We start from the raw sequence: 22958 nt of genomic DNA, 5'->3' as shown, positions 1-22958 counted from the left end.
AGGAAAGACAGCCAAGAGCCCTCTACTGTGACATTGCAGGCACTGGGCCATGGGGCGCCTCACCCCTGGGGCATGCTGTGCAAATGAGCCCAACTTTCACACCTTCTTTGCTGTAGGTGATCAGCCCCTTTGTAGTATCCCCATCGAGAACATCTTGGCTGTGGAGAGACTAGAGGAGGAGTCCTTCAGAATGAAAAATGTGAGTGATGGCCCAGTTCCAACCCAACGGGTTGTCCTACCTCCTCATTGTCCACCTCTGCTGTTGGCAATGTGCCCTCACCCACTACCCTGCAAATCCAGACCTGGGGACTCTGCCAATTGGACACTCATCATCCCACCTCCTTCTCTACCTGGCCCAGTGTAGAACCTACCAGAAGCTAGGCAAATGGCTTGGCACCTGCTGGACTAACAGCCCCGATCCTATCCTGTGTGCTCAGATGTTCCAGGTTATCCAGCCAGAGCGTGCACTGTACATCCAGGCCAACAACTGTGTGGAGGCCAAGGACTGGATCGACATCCTCACCAAAGTGAGTCAGTGTAACCAGAAGCGTCTCACCGTGTACCACCCGTCTGCCTACCTGAATGGCCACTGGCTTTGCTGCAGGGCCTCCTCAGACACAGCTGCTGGCTGTACTCCCTGCACTGGGTAGGTCCATGACTCCGCAGCCCTGTCCGGCCAGGCACAGCTGTTGGCCTTTGCACTATGTAAGGCGAGTCAGCTGAGATACCGAATAGTGACTAAGATGCACCAAATCAGAACCACACATGCGGAGCTGTTCTTGAGGGGACCCTTGGTGCGGTCCTCTGGAAGGCTCTGCATAGGCTGGTAGGAGCTGCAAGCCCTCAAAGTTCCTCTCTTTCTCCTGCCCAGGGCAGAAATGTCTTTGGGGTGGTAGGCTCATGTACAGTGTCTTACACAGCTGTCCCAGAGCAGGGTGATTTGTCTCTTTAACCAAGAGCATCAGTGACTTTCGTATCCCTGAGCACATCCTCAGCTCACATGTGCCACACCCTGGCTTCTCTGCTTGGACCACTGCACCCATCCCCTTCCTGGAAACTGAGGCAGGCATTGTCCGCCTGACCCTGTGGTCAGCTGGGCCTCCTGCATTTATCAACCCTGCCAATCTTGGAGGCAGCCTAGAAGATTGGTGCCCCTTGTTCAACTCTTATGGAGCTTGTCCACATAAAGGAAGCAATGGTAGCCTCATGTGACAAGTCCTGAAATGAAGGAATGCTCAGGGTCACTCATCCTTTGGGCCGTCATTGAACTCTCCCAGAGACTTAGAGTCATTGTGCCCAGATTCATTAATATAGAGCCTGAGGTTCAGGGGGCACCTTGTCAGGCTCTCAGGCGCGTGTGTGTGTGTGTGTGTGTGTGTGTGTGTGTGGGTGTGGGCTATATCTGCAGAACTCTCCTAGGAGGGGATCAAGGACAAGAACCGGAGCCCCACAGCCTGCAAGGATGAGAGGACTCATGTGTGAGGCTCTTCTGGGTCATTCCTACCCTATGTGCCCCAAGAAGACCTTTTTCTCTCTCAGTCCTTTCTCATATCATACCATGTCCAAGATTCAGTCCCCCCTTTCTCCTCCCCCCCCCCCCGTCACACACACACACACACACACACACACACACATACACACACACAGCAGTATTTAAGGCATTGCATTCACTGTTTTGTACTTGCTATGTTTGGACAGTGGGCTCCCAGCAAACATCCAGCTGGACATTGATGGGGACCGTGAAACAGAGCGCATCTACTCTCTCTTTAACCTGTACATGGGCAAGCTGGAAAAGATGCAGGGTGAGTGTGGGCCCTGGGCATCAACCATGGGGAGTTGAAAATTTGGGTGAGTCACTGCAAAAATGCTACTACAGAGCCTCTGGGGTTCTGTGGTGCCCGAGGGTGTCTGTGAAGGTTAAAGAGCAATTGGTAGGAGAGTAGTTTGGCCATGGGATATTCTGACATTTTCTCATAGCATTTAACATGCAAACTGTGAGCTTTGATATTCTTTGACCCTTCTTAGTAACATCTACACCAACAAAGGATTTCGTGCATACACACGTGTGCTTCATGTACATGCCCACAAGTGTGTGGACACATGTGAGTATGCCACATGCCTTGCCAGGCATACTGCATGTTTCAAATATCTGTTACTTTGTCACCTTTAACATTTAATTGCTTCATAGAATTAAAGCAGGCACTCTAGATGGAACAAATTATATGTCACCTGAACGGGGTTTGAGGTCTATAACTCAGAGTTACAGATGCAGAGCCCACCAAAAGCAAGTGAACCACTCATCTGCCCTAGAGTTGAGGGAGCTCACACTGTTCCTAGGGACTATATGATGGGCTCTATGGCCCACGGGAAACGTGCAATAAAGTCAAGGAATAAGCCTGCATGTCCCTTCTCATTCTCCTGCTCTGGCCCAGCAGCATTAGTATGTTTGGTGAGACAAGAGTGTAACTTCCATGGGCCTCATGCCAGTGCCACATGAGCCCAGCCACACCTGCTCTCCAAGCCATACCCAGCATCATCTGAGTGTACCAGGCATGTGCACACCTATGCGCGGACAACACGGGGCAACTATGCATGCCCACGTGGACTCTTGAGTATAACATGGGCTTCGCATACATGTACACATCAGTTGCATCTTCACCCCCCAGCAAGGCATTCACAGTACCTACTCTGAGGTTCCAGGGTGCCATGTAGCCATGACCTACAACTGCCTGATGCCTCAGCAGACATGTGGCCAGCCGTGGGCCGCTCCAACAACAGTCACTGAAGCAGAGTAAGGTAGAATGAAGGAGAGGACTCAGTGAGTAATAAGGGTGACTGCACCTGTGACTGAGTGCCTCCCTGCTTCTCTTAGCTATGCTACATAGTTGGGGCTGTCTTGCACCATGGAGCTCCATTTCTGTCCCAGGGTCCCACTCCTCGCTCAGCCTGGAAAGCCCACCCCACCCTCCTCACTCTTTCTGGTGACTGGTTCTATGCAGTTTCTTCCCAGGTTCTGAAGCTCAGCAACCTGAGCTCTTGCCTCTGTCAGTGCATATGCAACCATCTTGGAATTGTTCGCTCTGTACTATGACCTTCTGTGAACAAAGGACAGATTTTATTTGCCCCAGAGCCTGGTGCAAAGGAGATACCAATAGCCATTGGATGGATGGATGAGTGGGTGGGTGGTTGGGCGGGTGGATGGATGGATGGGCTCCTAGATAAACAGGCAGATGGACAGGTAGATGGATAAATGAACAGCTGGATGGACAAGTTGATGGGTAGACAGAAGGACAAATGGTAAATAGCTGATAGGTGGACTTATGTTTGGAAAGACAGACAAACAGATAAATGGGTAATGGACAAGTGGGATTAGACAGATGGCTGTACTGTGAACAGAAAAGTGAGTAGATATGAGGGCTTACAGACAAGTGGATGGATGGAAAACAGACCAACTGTTCTCACACTCTCATTCTCCATCCGTCTAAGGCATTGTCTTAACAATAAGGGTCCGTTGACTGTTTATGGCTGAAACCTTGGCCCTCACCTGGTCCAACACTATGGCCTGTGAAGTGCTGGGGTTCTGCAGTGTGGGCTTCTGCCTGACATCTCCTCCGTGCTGGCCTGGTGGTTTTGTAGGTGGAGAGTTTGTTTTGTTTAAATAAAAATCTCCTCCCAGATCCTCTCCACCCATCCAATTCGATTCCCTCCCTCTTCTCCCCCTCCCCTTCCCTATCTTCTCCCTCCTTCCCTTCCCCCCTCCCCTCCCTCCCTCTCCCTCCCTCCTGCCTCCCTCTCTCTCTGGCAAATAAAGTAAAATCAGAATAAAAAGGAAAACACACAAATACATATACGCAAAAAAAAAAAAAACCCAAACCCATAAAAACACAAAACCAGAAACTATATTATACAATTAAAAGACCAGTAATTTTTTTAAAAAATGCCCAAACAAAGCAATATGAGACAAAAACAAAGCAAACAAAAAAAATAAAGCTCTACAAAAACACTGAGTTTGTTTTGTGTTGCCCATCTACTGCTGGACATGAGGCCTAGCTGTAGATGTGGTTTATATGCCCAGTGAGACTCCATTGGAGAAAACTAAGTTTTGCTTTGCAAATAGTTGTCAGTTGGAGATGACTTCTTGGTTAAGGACAGGAGCCCTCCCCTTCTCAGCATGAGGACCTTGTCTCACTTGGACCTGCGCAGGCCCTGAGCATGTTGCCACAGTCTCTGTGGGTTCATGTGTGTTAGTCCTGTTCTGTCTGGAAGACACTTTCCCTGATGTCTTCCACCCCCTCTGGCTCTTAGTCTTTCCCCCTCCTCCTCTGCTTGGCTCCCTGAGCCCCAAAGGGAGGGGTTTAGTGAAGACATCTGTTTAGTGCTGAGTGTTCCAAAGTCTCACTCTTCTGCGAATGGTGCTGGAGTGTTCTAATGCTTTGAGGTCCCCCATTTCTATTACACAAGCTCCTTCTTCCTCCTGTGGGGCTTACTCCCATCTAACAAAAAGCCCTTCCTCAGCGAGCCTCGGCTTGTTCAGTCAGCTGGAGGCTGTGTTGCTCAAACACCAAGCAACTCCTTGTTCTCTCTGATGGCATGCATGGTCTCCTCTCAGGCCCACCCACATGTGCCTGCTGTAGCTCTTAATATCCCTTCTGAAATTTGGTGACCCAGTAAAACTCAGTTGCTGCACTCTGTCCAGAGCTTGGGGAGAGCCTGTACTGGAGGCCAGCATTGCATCTGCCCTGCTGAGCTATGGTCAGCATGCAGAGGGGGTGAAAAAGAGTCCCTATGGGGGACAGTTGGCACTGCTCACCATGCTATGTCATAGGCAAGCCAATTGTCCATCTACCATCCAGGTTGTACTACTATTCAGGCCTGGGGAGATTGAGTGGGACGACTTCTGTAGAACCTGGTACCCACATCTCGTTCTTATACAACCATCAAATGTGAAGCCTTCCCACCGTCACCTCGTTCTTCTTGGATTAGTAAAAGGGACATTGTCTGCATATGTTACTGTCCATCCCCAAAACAAGCTCAGAGGCCAGAGTTCACTCTGATTTGTACCCACAGAGCCAACAGTGGCTGCTCTCCTAGCAGCTCTTAACTTTTGCCTCCTCTTCTCCCTTGGTTGCTTTGGATTTCCATGGACTGGCCATTTGTAGTCATGGTGACAGTGACTCTCTTCTCACTGCTCTGGGGCCTGGATGTCTGTAATCCAGACAGCATGCTGCTGATTCTGGGGAGGGGAGGGGAGGGGAGGGGAGGAGGGCTGTTCTGATTGCAGATGGACTTCTCACATTCCCTCAGGTGTGGAAGAGGCCTCTTTTTACAGAGGAACAAGTCCCATCCACAGGGCCCTGCTACTGCATTTCCATACATAAGCCAGCCATGTGACATGACATGACATGACACGTGCCTGTAACCCAAGCACTCAATAGACAGAAGCTGGGGGGCCTCAGAAAGTTCGAGGCCATCCATGCTAAGCAGCTAGCTCAGAAAATCAACCAAGCTAGCAAAAGACTTCAACATATAACTTTGAAGGAAAGCAGTCTCTCATTCCATGACATATGAAGAATTGTAGGGCTTGAATGCCTACTCTGGGTGTGTGTCTGTCTGTCTTTGGGACAGTAAGGTAGAGAAGCTTGCCAACTCAGGTATTTAGGGTCAGGTGGGGACAGCATGGGCAGCTCGGTGCTTGGATGATCCTTGATGGCCAGAGGCTGTAGCGTGGCTTCAGTGGGGGTGTTAGGATGGATCCTGGGAGAAGATGAAAGGGGTAGAGAGCAGAGGTCCTTGGGTGCTATTGCCAGGCCTTCCTTCTGTCCTTCTGTCCTTACAGCTAGCCAGAAGCCTCTGGTGAGTGACATGTGCCAGACTCTACCCTATAAAATGGAAGTTCCTCCTGACAAGCCCCCAGACAGCGAGCCCAGTATGCAGGTGTGGCCACCTCTCCCGACCTGGCTGGCTGGCAGTACATGGGTGTGAAACTCACCCTTGTGAGGTTGGCTGGAGTCAGAACTGTGGCTTGGGATGTGAGGTCTCAGAATGCAAACTGGAGAAACCATGGCTATACAGCCCATCCAGAGCTCCTCCTAGCTAGACAATGCTTGATCCTAGAGGTAGCCCCATTTCTGTTTTAAAAGGAGTCGGGGACCTTTATGTTGCAGGCGTTACTTTGGGGAGCTCACTGGAGTAATCTGTGTAGACATCCAGACACAGGGCTAGGAAAAGCAGAACCCTGGGCTACATCCCATGCTGACACTCTCCTGCCCCTCTCCCACCCTGTGGCAGAGGCCTGTGGCAGCAAGTCTGTGTACGACGGCCCTGAGCAAGAGGAATATTCGACGTTTATCATTGATGATCCCCAGGAGACCTACAAGACACTGAAGCAGGTCATCGCTGGGGTGGGAACCCTTGAACAGGAGCACGCACAATACAGGAGGGACAAGTTCAAGAAGACGAGATACGGGAGCCAGTGAGTGCTGGGGGTGGGGCTCCAGGTCATGAGGGCTGATGTAGAGATCAGGACCCTCAGTGAACACCTACCTCATGTGGAGGGTCCTGGAGCTCCATGGAGTTCAGTGGCCTGGGTTTAGCTTCTCCTGCTGTCTCTTTTAGAGCAGGTATCTAATTCTGTTCCATGGTGTACAGGGAGGCAGCACCATCCCATTAGCCTCCCAGCTTGAGGCTGCACCAATGGCTTGGGCCCATTGCCCATTACACATGTCCCTTGCCATCTTTCCGGGGCCACTGGGGGCATCACCCTTACTGAGCGGGTGACCCATAGGGAAGCCTAGAAGCCTACCCGCCCTCCCTGTAACAGCACCCTTCCTCCAGGGGAAGAGTGCTTAAGGGTACTAACAGGGTTTAATCCTATCTGCACTGGGACCCTTAGAGGTGGCCATAGTCCATGTCCTGACTCCCCCAGGTGTTAATGGGACTGAATGTCAGCATCTGCTGGCCCTGGTCTCAGACATACCTGAGACCATTTAGTCTCATCATCCTACCAGATGCCTTCAGACACACCTGTAGTAGTGCCCACATTTACCTTCTGGAAACATTGCTCTGTTGGTATTAAACGTGTGTGCCAACCTCACAGTCTGAGGCACACAGGCTGAGAGGCATGATTCCATTTCTCATGGAGGGAGGTGAGGTGTGCACTCACCATACAGCAACAGTCACCCACAGTGCTCCAGGCTCTGTCACAGCATAGAGCATTCACCAACACAAGAGGACAGAACCATGGCCTCCCAGAGCACCATGTACATGTGCACATGCTTCAAGTGCTGCATACTCTGTGCAGTGCACATGTGTACACCCAGCCCACATATGTCCATACTAGCACATGCATACATCTGTGTACATGTGCCACACATGGTTAAAATGCACAGCCCACATGTATGTGTGTATAGTATGCATGTTCTAAATGTATTCTATGTAAACACACATGACATCTACACATGTACAGCATGTGAAGTATGCCACACACAGGAGAAACCACAGTCAAGTGGTTCCTTGGGATCAGAACTGGCTCTGTTTGTGGACCTGCGTGTGTGTGTGTGTGTGTGTGTGTGTGTGTGTGTGTGTGTGTGTGTGTCGGTGACAAATACAAGGCCTACTAAAAGTACAGTAGTTGTTGGAGTATTATTGGGAGTGGAGCCTTACTTTCTCCTCTCTGCTTCCTCTCCAGGGAGCACCCTATTGGAGACAAGAGCTTCCAGAACTACATCAGGCAACAGTCTGAGATCTCCACCCATTCCATTTAAAGTCATGGCATCTCCCTGAATGTGCTGTTGAGCCACACCGGCAAACCCACAACCTTTAAAAGCAGATGAGAGAAGAAGACAGAACACATACATGGAGAGGAACTGTGTTCACCAGTTCCCACAGGTCACTGTGAGCCAAGCATGTTCTTCCCCAGCAGGAACTGTTGCCTGGGCTGTGCACTTTCCTTGGCTGCCAGCACAGGTGGTCTGAGCCATTCTGGAATGTATGATCATTTGTCTTTTTTTTTTTTTTTTTTTTACTACTTTGGTTTTATGGGATCTAGCGGTCTGTTAACTATTAGGGGAGTGTGGACTGTGTTTAAACGTGTTCCTCATGACCCAATCTCTCTTCACAGAGGCACGGTTGGTGCATTCATGGCGATGTGCACCCTCTGTAGTGTACACTGTCTCTTGTTCTTTGCCTGCTGAACTCTGTGTCTCTGCATACATGTAGCAGTCTGGCCCTAGCCCTAGAAATTCTACTTAATCCTTGTTGTTCTACTTAATCCCTGTTTGGGATGTTAGAAGTAGCATTTTCCTGGCAGCCAGCAGGCAGGCAGCCTTTCTCTTTAGCTTATGTTGGTTTGTTCCTGGCTAAAGGGTCTTTTTGTGGCTGGGATGGACAGGATGGCACAGGAAGCCTTGGGTCTTTGGGGACATGGAGAGGGAGGGCTGTGAGCCCAGTCTTTGACAGGTGGCCATTAACCCTCAGTTTGGGCATCCATCTAGATTCGGGGTAAGTTTTAAAACTAGAATCCACATACGTGCTACCGTGGTGGAAGTTTGGGAAAGATTTTTAAAATGTGCATTTTTCAAGCTGTTTTTCTTAATGTTTTTAAGGGACTGTTTTTAAATAGCATTTTGATATAAGGCAGTTTGGAGCATCAACACCTATATGCATTAAAGGGGATGGCACAGGGAAATCCTAAGGGAACAGTATTTGTTTGCTCACAAAGCCAGAGGGTCCTGAGGGACAGAGACCTGGGCTAGGAGCTGCATCGTCAGTAATAAAGGCCAAACATGCTATTTCACATGCCTGTGTCTCTGTGAACCCAACAGGCTACTCACAGCACTGTCTAGATACACTTTTGGTCGGGTTGGGAGGGCCCCAAAACAGACAAGACAGACCGCATCAGCTTGGCCCCACCATGCTGCTGGAGCCTCGTCCCCCACACACAGTCTGCACAGACTGACAAAAAGGCACACTGTTGTTGGATGTTGCTGAAGGACACGACCACATATGCCAATGCCAGTTTCTCTTCATTCTCATTGGGAAGTTCACGCTTCATCTAGAAGACATGGTAACAGCCTTGGTTGTCACAGAAATGGAGGATAAAAGAAATGACTTTGGACACAATGATTAGGCTGCACTGAGCTTGTTCTTAAAGTGGATTTGTAACTTAATGTTTCTGTTTATAAGATACTAACGTTTTGCAATGTATTTTATTGGGCAATTAAAAACAGATGTTTTATTCTTTCTGAGGAGTGGTTTGGATTTCTGGAGGGGCTCACATGAAGGGAACAGTGTATGAGAGGTTTCCCACAGGGAGGGTAGCAGGTAAAGGTAGATAGAATTGCTGTGAAACCAGGCAGGTGTTGTCTCTGGTGACAGCATATGATGTCTCTGACATATGGTGTCCACTTGTAACTCTGTGAGGGCCTGGCTTTTTGGCACCCTCAAAAGAGTAGGTCCTATGTAGCTGAAGACAGCTAGGGGAGGAGGGGACAGATTCTCCTGTGTCTCCAAGGACACGGTGGCCTGAGGTCATAGCACTGCGTGGAACAGACAAGCAGATGCTTTGGGGGGAGGCTCTCCTGGAGACCTAGAGAGTGAAGTGGGCATGGAGGCCCCTCTCCAGAACGAGGGACACCACTGTGGCACCTAATCCCTTAGCCCTCTCCTCTCTATTTGACTCTCATTAACTTCTTTTCCTTTAATTTCATTAGGAGTCTGAACCATTATAAGAAAAGACCAGAGTTTGGCTTTGGGAGCACTGAGTTAGACTTTACTCTGGGGACTTTCTGGGGTCAAGAACTCAGGCCAAAAGGCTTCCCAGGACAGGATGAGACTGTCAGGGGTCGCTGGTCAACCTGGCCACAAAAGAGTGTGGAGTAGAGCAAGGAAGGTGTGACCCTGCTCCTTGGGCTCTTGTCTGCCAGTAACTCCTAGGAATGAGCGGGGAGTGCCTGCTGCCCTGGCTACAGCCATTGTCAGCCTGGATCAGCTGGAAGCAAAGTATCCATAAAGAATTGGACAATATCAAGACAAACGACTCACCTCATATTTGAGCATGACTAATCAGGGCTCAGATCATACTGGAACATGTCTGGCTAGGGCCCAGTTCACACTTGGGCATACCTAGTCAGGACTCAGCTCAAATTGGAACATGCCTAATTAGAACTCAGCTCACTTTGAGGCATGCCTAGTTAAGATTCAGTTTACTCTGGGGTATGCCTAGCTAAGGCCCAGCTCACACTCCAGCTTGCCTAGTTAGGATTCAGCTCATCGGGGTACGGGGGCAGGGTTCACTCTTGATCCTGTCAGTTAAGAGTCAACCCAGGGATAACTCGGAGGCTGGGGATAGACAAGTCACTGTATGGAGGACATACAGAAAATGAAACACCAGAGTACACAGGGCCCCAAAGCCCCTCCACAGCTCTCTCTGATGGAGACCTCAGTCATGTCTGTGTGCTTTTCTTCCAGGCCTGTTAGTCACTGTAGAAGGCCGTCACCATGAACAACCTCTAGACTTCCATCTTGAGCTCCAACCATCAGAGCATCTGGAGTGGGGTAGGGTTGCCACCACCCCCGGGGATGCTAGGTCTCTGCACTGGTCACTGGATCAGTGACCTGGAGCCTCCCATATGTGAGATGCTGGGATGGGAGAGAGGGGTGGGGAGACCTGTCTGCACAGGGGAACGGCTGTCAGGAGCTATGTGCTCTGAAATGGTGGTTTTGAGATCACTTGAAAAGCAGTGGTTGCAGATAGAAACCTCGGTGAACATCTCCCCTGTAGCAAGAAGAGGGTTGACCCAGCCCTTGCTGTCCCCCCGCCACAATCCCACACAATCCCTTCACCACTCTTCTCCATGCAGCTAGCAGGAAAACTTTATTTTGTTACTTCTGCTTCATTCTTTATGAAGCTTTGTCTTAGTGTGCTTCCATTACTGTGATAAAATCCATGAGCAAGAGCAACTTGGGGAGGAAAGAGATTGGGTTTATACCTCCTGATCACATCCAATCACTGGGAAGGCAGGGAGGAACCAGTCACTGGGCACAGGGCAGAACTAATGTTGGGAAGGCAGGACCCTCAGAAGAAAGCTGCTGAGTGGGGTACTGTGTGGAAGAGAGGGATTTGCCAATTCCTGTGTAGGCCAGACAATGTGAGTCCTAGACATCAGACACTAAGCTATTTAATTTTGGTTTGCTTAGCTTTAATTGTGACTTCCCTGGTTCTTCCCTCTTGGAATAAGAAAATATGTAAGGTATTTACTTTAAACAAGCCCACAGTTGAGACTTTGTCTTTTTAAAGAGATGTTGGGTTTTTAAAGAGAAATCAAACTTTTAAATTATCAGAATTATTGAAAGACTGTGGGATGTTTAAAAGCTAAACCATGTTTTTTCTTGTGGTATTAATATTAACATGACATCTTGAAGAGAAACAACAAAGGAAAGTTTATGGTTTGATGCTAATGTGTTTGTGTGTCGAGTTGATAAAAACTAATCAGCTCAGGTCCCATGACAGGAGAATAAATTCATATAAATTTCTTCCTGCTGAATTTACCTTGAGTTAGTTTAATTCTCAGGCCCACTCAAAAGCCCTGGGGAGTCAGGTGACCCTCCTCCTAGCATTGTAGCTAGAAATGGCTGTGTAATTGAGCAGTGAACCAGGGTCTTCTGTTAGGCTATGTTAGGTCAAGGCATATCTCCAGCATCCTATGCTGACAACCTAACACCAGAAACCTCGGGTGTGACTGTGCTTGAGAAGGACATCTTGGAAAGTTATGAAAATGAAATAAGGTCTCTAGTGTGGAAAGAATGACACCTTACATTAAACATCTGCAAAGCTGATTAACTGATAAGAACCTCAGTGGTTGTGGATAGGTTGGAATGTTGCAGGTCCAGAGCCTAATTACAATTTATCTTGGGCTATATGTGACCACCTTATAGCCATTCTTTGCCTACCTCTGTGTCTGACCTAACAAAGGGTCAACCCTTTGGAATGCATTCATAAAACTCATTTCCCCAACCAAAAAGCTATGGGTGTCACCAGATAGCAGCTGAGGCCTAGAACCAAGAGTCCCTGTGGTTTTAAGCCATCTATTTAATATTTCCACTGATTGTATTTGAAAAGTGCTTTTATTTATGACTTTCTTTGTTCTGCTAGAAACTTCCAGAGGCTGAAGATAGCTCAGTGCAAAGAGCCTATCTTGCTCTTAGAGTTCAGCTCCCAGAACTTGAATCAGATGGCTCATGACTGCTTAACTCCAATTCCAGGGGACCCAACACCTTCTTCTGGATCATACCAGACCTGCACCCATGTGTGCACATACCTACATACAGACACAGATGTACTAATTAATATATTTAAAAGAAAAACTTTTTCAACTGTTATCATGTTGGGGCATGGAGTTGGGGCACCATGAATGTCATTATATTTAGCTCCAGAATAAACTTTTATCCCTTTTGAGGGGGTGGTTGTGTGTTATGTTGACACTAGGGGGAGCCCCAATCCTGTGTGGTTGGTGTCTTCATAGAAGAGCTGACACAGCCTGGGGGCAGCCCCTTGAAGATGACATCTGTAGACCCTGAGAGGGCTACAGGGAGCCAGCCCTTCCCCTCCTTGATCTAACCCTCCAGCCTTGGGAGGTATTTTTCTAATTGAAGCACTCAGGTTGTGATCCCGTATAGGCAGATGTTTGTCAGTGTAATTTAAGTCATCAAGCCCTCCTCTCGGTGGTGACCCCTGACCCACTGACCTGGATGTAAATCTGATCACACTGTCCCAGGGCCCTTCAGTCATTTTCCTGACTTTGCTTTCTGCCATCCTCATCTCTCAAGAAAAAGGAAGACTCTCCAATAGGAGAAAGCAGAGATGTCAGGAACACATGTTTGTGAGGCATTGTCTTCCGGAAGGCTCTTGGCTGTTGAAGAATCTAGAAGTACAGGAAAGTGGCAGACCAGAAACTACTCAAAAAACCTCGAGCCTTCAAGGACCTTTGGGATGGCCCTCAACAAACATTCAGCTCTAATTTGTGATGTCACAACAGCACCATAGTAACGGAGACTAAGTTTGCTCTGGACCACTTTGCTGGAAGAGAGACAGGGAGAGAGGCTGGCAGAGATGCCTTTCGTCTGAGGCTGCCCTGGTGGCTCCCTCCTCCCCTCTGGGTCAGGATGGAAAAGGATCCCATCACTCACAGGAGGCACCGGCCTGGTCCTGGAGCCCTGCCCTCAGGAATAGTCCCTGGATACCTCAAGGTGACCACTGAGGGGGCTGAACTCCAGAGGAGCAGGAGTGTGGGTGGCTTACACCAGAAGGGGGATCCACCAGTCTGCATCAGGAAGCTACTACGCAAGGAGCCAGGTAGGGAGTGGCTCCCTAGTGGTTTGGGAGGGCAGGCCAGACCTGGCCCAACTTCAAGAAAGTAGAGTTTGTGGACATCTGAATGCAGATATTTTGCACATCATGCAAGCATATTCCTGTAAGAAGTAGCTGCCCTCTAACTCCAGAACAGCACCGAGCAATGGAAAGCCAGTCTTTCTCTTGACTGTTTGTGGCTAGGTACACTTCACAGGAAGGATGAGAACTAGAAGAGTGTCCTAATAGTTGGCATCTTGTAAAACACAGGTGCATGTATACATGTGTGCCGGGGTGGGGCTTACAGATCTTCCTTTATGTGTATGGGTGTTTTGCCAGCATATATGCCTATGTGCCATGTGCATGCAGCACTGTGGAGACCAGAAGAGGGCACCAGAACTCGTGGAATCGGAATTAGTGTTATGAGAACCCCCCCCCCCCCGTGTGAGTGCTGGGAATCGAACCCTGGACGTCTACAAGAGCAGCCAGTGATTTTAACAGCATTTCTCCAGCCCTTCTAGTCCACTTTTAAATTCTTCTGGGATTATGTAAATTCCCAGGAGACCTGATGTCCAGCCCTCCTCTCATCATTTGGACTCTCTGGACTTTGAAGCTGAGATGGAACTGAAACCTGCCACATGCAAGGCTGTGTAAAGCATACACACACACACACACACACACACACACACACACACACTGTTGGGCAGGCAGCTTCCATCCACACATGTCCACAAGTCTGAGACCAGCACTGCAGGCAACAGAGGAACACAAACATGAGGTCCCCTGAGAAAGGGGACACGGCTTAAGCCAAGGCCAGATGTGCTGAGATCAGGAGTATACAGGCTCCCTTGTGGGAAGAAGGCATCTTGGAAGCACCTAGCATCTCTGTGAAGGCCTACACTGAGGCAGAAGGCTGGGAAGGATGGAAAGAAGATGACTGACTGGTGCAGAAGCATCTCCTGTGCTGCCATCAACTAGCCTGGACACTAACCCCAAGGAAAGGGCTAGCCAGTCCTGTTAGCGAGCTGTCCGAACAGGGCAGCCCCAGCCCAGTCTCTAGGCTTGTTTTGTTTTGAACCAGAACTCTTGACACCATGGGATCCCACAGCCACTGTGGGGATCAGATGATACCAGCCATCCGTGCTGAGGTCTGCCCCCTCCGCCCCCCCCCCCCCGCCCCGTGGCAGCACTGGGGCCAGATGGAGGCCTCAATGTAGTCATCTGTGCATGACTCCTCCCATTAGATGCTGTGCTGGATGGCCAGATCCTGGGAAGCAGAGGGGAGGAAGTTACATGCTGTGTCAGGGGAAAGCTCACAGACCAACCCAGGTTCACTTGGCATGGTTGCCTGCAGTCATTGTCCTTGAAGCTAGGGAACTCATGTTTCATGGCCACTCATTAGGGTCCCCTCAGCCTTGAGCAGGTACCTCCTGCCCCATGAAATAGAGGATAATTAAGATCACCCCAGTGATGGTCCTCAGAGCTGGGAGTCATCGGTGGCTGGGATGTTCCTGAACAAGCCACCCCATCTCCAGCGAGTGACCATCTTATGAGGGATCCTTTTCCTTATCTTCCTGCTCTGCCACTCCAGTAATCTGTGCTGGGGTGAGGAAGATTTGGGGACCATGGGTGTGTTCCAGGAGGTCATGGAGGCCCAGCCTGGATCACAGAAGGAGAATAATAGAGCAAGGGGTGGGCTTTTGCAGCTATGCATGAAGTAGGCTCAAAAAGCTCTTGCGTAGGCATGGAAGGTGCTGGGCTAGGAAGAAAAATGGAGTGGTTGGAACGTGGCCAAAGAAGTAGAGGAGGAGAGGAGTTCTTTTTAGCCATGGCTGTTGGCCTGGAGCCTGCCTGAGAGGAGTGTTAGCCAGGACAGCCAGTCAGTGAGGTATGGAACTGTGGCGAAGCCTGGGTGCTGGAGCGTCATACCTTGGAATGCTCATTTACTAACTAACTGCCCTTGTCCTCAGAGTCTGAGGACCAAGGTAAAGATTCACGAAGTGACACGGATGATACCACCTGGTGAGTGGAAGACACTTCTGAAATGTGAGGACTGAGGTAGTGGGGGGGGGGGACAGGGATGGAGCCCTCCCTCAGGGTTAGGACTTTGGAAGCGTCCTTTTGTTGGGGGTTGGTTGGGATGGCTCAAGATCCTTTTTAACCCAAGGGACTCATCATAAAAACAGAACCCACCGTAGAGTGTCTCAGGGCTCCAGGAAGCCCTTCTGGCTGGTCCTTATCTGGCATCCACCTGGCTTGGTGGAAGTATCTCACAAATATCTCCATGTGCCTCTCCCAGAAAGGAAGCCCCACCCTGTGTCCTGCCAAGCGCCCTTGCTGAACAGTGAGGCTGTATAACCGTTTAGTCTCACTAGTGGTCAAATAGAACAGGCTGTCTGGACACCTAACACAGAACCATCATCCCTTTGGGCTGCCTACCATCCTGCCTTCCATAGGGCTTAAAAGTCACTGAACCCAAGGGCTTTTCTCAGATCCTAAGTCTGTTCACTGTGGACCAGGCACAGACCAGGCTGCCTGTTTACAGATGGCTGCTCATGAGCCAACACCAGTGGAAGGTGCTAGATCAGAAAATACTGAGGTGGAAGGGATGTTGGCAACTCAGAAGCTGCTGAAAGTGCCATTGGTTGGTAGTACTAGGGAACAACATGTCACATAGGCCTGTAGCAGCTGTCTAGCCAAAAAAAAAAAAAAAAAAAAAAAAAAAAGACAGTCTGGGGCTTGGAAGGCCTTTGGGTGGTGCAACCCATAACATCAAAACATGTCAAAGGCCAGCAGCTATCTGAGTCTTACCTCTGGCAATGGCGAGGGCATACCTGCATCTCCCCTAGTCATACTCGACAGGGTACATGGAGTAGGGGAGCCGCCAGATTAGGCATGAGTGTCAGACACAGAACAGTCCACCAATGCCCATAGCCCTACAGTCTCTACCTGGAGGGAGTGTGCAGCTGGTGTCTCCAGACAAGATGAGTTGTTAGAGGACAAAAAAAAAAAAAAAAAAAAAAAAAAGCGTTCCTTTTTGTCCCCAAAGGGCCCGCAGGCTCACCCCACTCCCAGCCATAGAGGAGGAGACAAAAAGCAATTGACTCCTGTAAACTGCTTTTTCAACACCTCCCCTACCCATTTATCTCCAGTCAGGTGAGCCTAGAGGAAGACAGAAAGAAAAAGAGCCAGGATGAGCCCAGAAAACTGGATGAGAAGAGCGACTCAGAGGCCAGCACCTCAGAACAGGATGGTGCCCAAAAAGGAAGACACACCTCAATGGCCGAGGTCAGGCTGGCCTTGGGCAGCTCTGCACACTCTATCCTCCTGCTTGGCATCCCCTGTACTCACCTGTTGGTATCTTCACTTATAGGAGCAAGAGCCAGAATCCATGAAGCTGAATAACCTTCTAGAAAAACAGGCAAGCACTAACTTTAGCCACAGGAGTTAAGATGTGCAAGTCTGGCTGTGCACAATTCCCAGCAGGCTGTGCGCACTGTAGACTTGAGGTCCTTAAAGCCACCTGAGCAGGTGCTGTGCTGTCTGGCTGGGCTAGAAGGGTTCAGGGGTCAAACTCTGGGCCTCTTTGTTGTCTGACCTTGCAGCATCCTGCCCTCGCTTGCCAAACAATGAAGTCACTAAAGTTGTGGCTCTTGAGAACATTTTCCCTTCCAGCTGAACTTTACCCAGAACAATCCCCTGCTCCACAGCCTCTTACCCAGGTGTGCTGACCAAAGGCACACCCGACCTTGGTCACTGAGGTACATCTGTGTAAGCCTCATACTGAATTAAGAATTTCACGGTGACCTTCAACAAGGAAGGAAGCTTTATCCTCCTCCCCAAACCGTGTTATTGAGAATGGTGACAGAGGGATACAGTTTTCACCAGGACTTTATAGCAGATAGTCCTCGGCAAGATTCTGGGCCAGCCAAGGTGTCAAACAGAGACTGATTTGGCATTCTCTGAGCTGGCCCACCTTACAGAGTAGATCTCATTTGAGTGAACTTGTCACTCAATGACAAGTCAAATGTCAAATGTGTGGAGGTGAGCCACATGTTCCTGGTAGATCAGGGCTGGGGAGGGATCCCACAGTCTCCACACTGCCTTGTTACCTGAAGGCCCTAGCACCCAAAGCGGAGGATGAAGAAACTCTTAGGATCTCAAGAACTTGTTTCCACTTAGTAGGAATGGGTCAGAAGGTCACACTTCTCTCCTGCTCAGAGCTAGCTAGCCTTCCGGACACTACTGTCTGAGCTGCCATTGGGACCTGCAAGCTTCACAAGGGTCCTTTCCCTTCACCTGAATGTGGTGAAACCACCCAGATCTACATGTCTACGAGACAGCTCCTTCCTTCCAAGCTCACTCACAAATTATTGCTTCCATCCATAGAAACCATCTGTATTTGTGGAGATCGACCTGGGAGACCATACTGAGGAGGAGGTACAGCAAAACTCTCCAGACCAGAGATCCAAACTATGCCCTGGGAGAGCACCCACACTGTTGGGGGGGGGCATAACAGACACATGAAGGGGGAGGCATGGACCCAAGGCCAGAAATTCTAGGGACCCTCCATGGTGCTTGGGTAAGGGCTGGCTGTGGGAGCAGAAGGAAAACACCTTTGTCCCCCCAACCCAAACCTAGTTCCTTGGGCTTGTGCTGAGAGAACGGGAGATACACGGCTCCATCAATAACTGCTCAAAATACTCAAGAACAGCTTGGGCTTGAGTTGTTCTGTCATGGAAGCCACATAGCCCCATCTCAAGGCTGCTTTGTAAAGCTCTCAAAATAGTGGCCTTGGTATTGTGTCACCATTATTCACAACCCATTGTCATCACCATCTCCAACAGTACTATCACCATCACCACCCTGCTACCAACATTATCACTACTGTAACGACCACTACCATCACATTCTTATTTTCACCCTGGATATCATCATCACCATCACTACCACCCACCGTTGTCATCCCCATCATTGTCATCACCATTAACAGTCACCACCAGCACCACCAGCATCACTGCCATCATTGTCAATATCACTACTACATAATCACCATCACCACTATCACAGCATGGTGAGATTCTTCTCAGTGGCTTATTGACATAGCTGTTTGGAGCCTTTCTCCAGTTCTCTGCTGTAAGGAGCAGATCTCTTTTTGGGTGACTCCCGAAATTGACAAGTTCAAGGAGTACCTGAGGGTTGGCTACTTTCCAGATTACACCTGTTATACCCTTAGCTTCTGAGTCACACTGTGTGGTAAAAAGACTGGTTACTAATTCTCTGTGAGGCTACTCAGAGGGCCCCAAGTTCTAAGAACTCCAGAAATGTCAGCCAATAGCAGAAGTAGACCAAGGGGCCAGTTCTCTCCAACTGTAGCCCAGAAGCCATGGAGGCTCACACAAGGCGCCTGGGTCCCTTGTTGGGCATTCCCACTCAACAGAGCACTGTCTGGAATGAGGATTCAGGGCCAGCGTGGACTGGCTTTCTCTGGCCCCGTCTGTTCCTTGGGTGGGTCTCCTAGGTTGTTCTGCCACTTCCCACAGATAGTCACCTGTGCCGTGAGAGAAGAGAAGAGGCCCCCCCTGGACACAGGGGACTTGTCAGAGGATGAGTGAGTATTGCTTAGGGGATAACTTAGATGAGGGTGCTTATCAGAGTGACATTCCCACTCCTATGGTGGCAGCACTGTGCCTCCTGCCTCTCCTCCACCCCTGAACCATGCACAAACCAAGTGGTTATTTGGACCAGAGGTGCCAGGGAACAAGCAACAATATGATAAACTTTCTCAGAGCGTGGGAACCAATGAACCAGGCGCCACATCTCACTCCATCACTAGACCATGGCTCCCCATGCCATCAGCCAGCAAAGTGACCAGGAAGCAGAAGGTAACAATATGGTGTCAGGGTCCCCAGTTGGAGTTTAGCTACAGATAGTGGGTTGAGAAGGCCCTGCATACACGGATGCCAGCAGGGAGAGCTAGCCTCTTATAGCTGGGTTTAGCCCTGCAGGGTTTTGTGCACTGGTACTAAGACTCATGCCCCTGGGTGGACAAGCAAAACCTTGAGGTTTCCTGAGGTTCAGAGCCATTAGCCATAAAGAAAGTTATCAGGATCCAGGCAGACACTTGCCTCTGGCCTGTGGATCTAGTTTATTTCATTTCTGACAATACAGAGAAATGCAGAGAACACAAAATCAGTTACTCAAACTCCCACCGCCTCAGAATTAATGTCTTTGTTAGTATTTTGGCTTATATACTATTTACTTTCAAGATAAAAATTTCTCTAATGGATTTGTAAAACTGGCATGTGGTCTTGAAGGAACTCACACAATATGGAGTAGCACAGAAAAAAAGGGGAGTTTTGTAGTCACCCCTGATTGTACCTTATAGACCCAGGACACTGCTAGGCTGCATGATCCTTGATATCATACTCAGACATAAGCTGGGTTTGTGTCGGGTGGGTGCCCTCTGGACCATAAGCCACCCACAGGCACTGCTCTTTGATCACACTCCAATTAGTCCTCTATTTGGTGGGCAGTTGGGGAATTGTCTCAGTGACTGCCACCTTGGCTTCAAGCATCTCTCTTGGGGGAAGGAATTCAGTGACGTTTTGTTCATCCTTACTGGGAAGTTCCCCTGACTGACCTCCATATGACCAGGCCATGATAGGTGACCATATCAAGTTTTACCAAGTGATCAGGACACTTTGGTCACAGTCCCTAGTCCAGACTTGAGAGAGGCAAGTCTTTTCCAAATGATTCCTTTTCTTACTGGTTCTTGGATGGATTTAACCACAGGCAAGGGGCTTGTTGGTTTTACTCTTTATCTTAAGAGATAGACAATTAAATCTGTTTTCTGGGTCTGGATTCCAATCCCTAATGCTCACTACCCTAGGTAGGGTAGGTGTCAGCGTAGCCCTGAGACCTACATTTACTTGGTACAGACAAAGGTCCTACATGCAACCTGATCGGGACAGGTGACACTCTGTACCTCTTACCTTGTTAATTTCCAATGTTATGCCCAGAACCCCCACCCCTCAGTGAAATGGGCCAACCATGCACCAACAGCCCCATTGCTACCCACTTGGGAAGCTTTGACCATGAACTGGGTGACTGCCTTCACCGTACTGTGGGAGCCACGTCTTCTAAGAGACAAACATCCATGAAGGTTACCTTCCTCTGCCTCCAAGTTTTGCTGCCTGGAGGAAGACTAGGTTCAATGGTTCTCTTGTATAAGAGTCCCTCTAGCCAGAGAATGAGAGACCTGGGTACCTGAAAGCAAAACTAAGCAGCAAGCTTTGGAATCTGGTCTGGAAGAGAGGAGATGGCTCAGGGAGAGCCCTACTTCCCTGGGTGTTTGTGGAGTGGGAGAGTGGGGTTTGAGAGTAAGGGATGGAGGCTGGTGTGTTACAGAGCAGGGAGTGCACTATTACTCCCTCATGTTCTTGGCGTCCAGGACAAGGACCAGCTGGATGTGCTGCATCCCGTATTCCACAAAGAAGAAAGTGAAGGAAACTGCCAATGCTTTGGAGAAGGTACTCAGGACCAGGAGGGCAGTGAAGGGCAGGACTCTGAACAGCTAGGAACACAGGGGTGGTGTGCTCACTCCAGAGCCCCCTGACCAGTCCCCTGGGGTTTCCATTTCCACCGTGCAAGGTTAGCCACAGCTGGCAGAAAGGGCAGTGGTGCTGTGATGTAGAGACTTCCTAGTTTGCTGTGGCCTGAGAATGCTCAGGGAGAAGCATGAGCAGTACCCAGGTGTGCAGCCTGACCACCAGAGACATGATGATGTCTGTAGATCATGATCTTCCTCCATGGGATGTGGACAGAGGCGGGAAGATGGCTATATCTTTCATAGCCACCTGTCAGTAATGGCATACACTAGTCTACCCTGCAGATCCTGGAAGCATTTAGAGTCTGGAATTTACTTTCCAGGAGGCCATTGTCTGGGTAGAGAGGGAAGGAAGGCCCACCCATCAGTTTCCACCCAGACACCTGGCTGAAAGGGCAATCCTTTCCCATATCATTACTCTTTGGAAACAAATGGGTCAGATGGTCCTCCCAGTGGGTCTATATGGTAAAGTGAGGCAACCCTTTGGGCCTGCTATATGTGGTCTAGAACCATTCCCATTCTCCAGCTGCCATCCGAATGGTACTCTAGAAAGGTACACAGGGATACTCAGGACAAACAGGGAGGAAGAAAAGACCTTAGCCATGGCTCCAGGACTCAGCATGGGTCTGTCTACCCATCCATCCATTGTTGCAGAGTCTGGATGGCAGTTCTGTGTTGGCCAAAGCCAGTCCTCAGGATAGAACCTTTGCTTAAGTCTCAATGATATTGTTCCTTCTGTGTGTCTTTGTAGAAGGTCGCAGCATCTGCCAGGTCCAGAGATGGATGTCATATTTTCAAATCACATTTTGAAAGGCTCAAAAAATATTTTGAGCCTTGCTTCAGAGCATTTCTACATGTATAAGACCTGAGTCTCACTTCCATGCCTAAGCATCGGTCTGTTTGTGGACTCTTAGTCTTATGGCTTCTTAGTGTCATTTGACCCATCAGAGAGGAGGTCATAGCAGGTGAAGAGGGTGGTCACCTATGTGCTGAGGGCTCAGTGTCGGGCAGGAGCTCCGTTATATTTGGGCAGCAGCTGGCAGCAGCCAGTTTTACCAGAAAGATGAAACAGGCCTGGAGCCTGAGGAATAAGAGGTGCCTGCATCCTGTCCACGTGTCCATGGCTGGTAAAGACACCGAGCCATCATCCGAAGGGCCTTTCTTGTTGCTGCTTCAGGTCGTCAGAGGCTGTGGGAGGACCCCTGTCATTACGATCCAGCACAGCCACTGGCTGCTAAGATCCAAGTGATGCTGGGATTCAGGGAGTGCTGACAGCCTAGTTTCTAGCCTTCCAACCCCCACCACCGCCTCCTGGTTCCCAGGAGCCCCAGTGACTCAGACCCCAGGGATCCCAAGCTCTTCGGGCCTCATGTTCCCAGCCAGGCACTGACTGAAACAGGCTTGGCTTTATTAGAAGCACCAGTCGTCTCAGGACAGGACCCCTCTGACTCAGCCACTAGTAGAACTCTCTGGGGACTAAGGGAAGACAGCCCAGGCCTGGAACCGCTTCATGATCCCCACTCCATGGGCAGGGCCAGAGTGACAGCAGCCAACGGAGACCCGAGGCAGGGACCCTCCTCCAACCCAAGGCCAATCACAGGTAAGGTAGAAAGTGACAGTGAACTCATTACCTTCCAGCAGATGGCCGCTGCAGAGGGAGGGTGCTCGGACCTCTACTCAGGTCAGGGGTAGACTGTGTTACAAGTTGGGGTCAAGTTGCCCCTGAGTTTATAAAACTCTAAGTTTTCACTATAACACAGGCATTGTCACTTGATAACGGTTTTCATGTGCCACTCAATACCGAGACAGGGCAGCACATGGACCAAGTCCTCCATGCCCATGGACCCTACCTGTGGGTGGGCAGACAATAACTCTTGATACCTCATAAAAATCAGTCTTTTGGCAGTCTCTCCCATCACCTCCGCATGCTTCTGAAGCCTGCTAACCTCCCCTCAATTTCCACTCTGCTGCTGCCCCTTTAGGCTTTGTGCAAGCGCCCAGACT

At 49.6% G+C, this 22958-nt stretch overlaps 2 protein-coding genes across 3 annotated transcripts in view; both read left to right on the top strand.

Annotated features, from left to right (window-relative positions):
- Rasa3 (RAS p21 protein activator 3) overlaps positions 1–9240 on the top strand; it is a 99673-nt gene extending 90433 nt beyond the window's left edge. For both annotated transcript variants that reach the window (XM_051182045.1, XM_051182046.1), the window contains 5 exons: positions 117–199; positions 438–646; positions 1699–1802; positions 6289–6472; positions 7688–9240. In XM_051182045.1, coding sequence (XP_051038002.1) covers positions 117–199; positions 438–646; positions 1699–1802; positions 6289–6472; positions 7688–7763 — 656 coding nt within the window. In that variant the 3' untranslated portion in view covers positions 7764–9240. The remainder of the gene's footprint in view (positions 1–116; positions 200–437; positions 647–1698; positions 1803–6288; positions 6473–7687) is intronic.
- Positions 9241–13099: 3859 nt separating this feature from the next.
- CUNH13orf46 (chromosome unknown C13orf46 homolog) lies at positions 13100–22515 on the top strand. Its single transcript, XM_051182043.1, has 8 exons — positions 13100–13351; positions 15316–15367; positions 16498–16633; positions 16719–16766; positions 17735–17785; positions 18889–18956; positions 20799–20877; positions 22369–22515. Exons 1-8 carry the CDS (start codon positions 13162–13164, stop codon positions 22432–22434), a joined length of 690 nt encoding a protein of 229 aa, XP_051038000.1. The 5' UTR covers positions 13100–13161; the 3' UTR covers positions 22435–22515.
- Positions 22516–22958: the final 443 nt, after the last annotated feature.

The sequence above is a fragment of the Phodopus roborovskii genome, unplaced genomic scaffold (assembly GCF_943737965.1).
Source record: "Phodopus roborovskii unplaced genomic scaffold, PHOROB, whole genome shotgun sequence".
NCBI classification, from domain to species: domain Eukaryota; kingdom Metazoa; phylum Chordata; class Mammalia; order Rodentia; family Cricetidae; genus Phodopus; species Phodopus roborovskii.
This window is presented reverse-complemented; position numbering and strand designations above follow the sequence as displayed.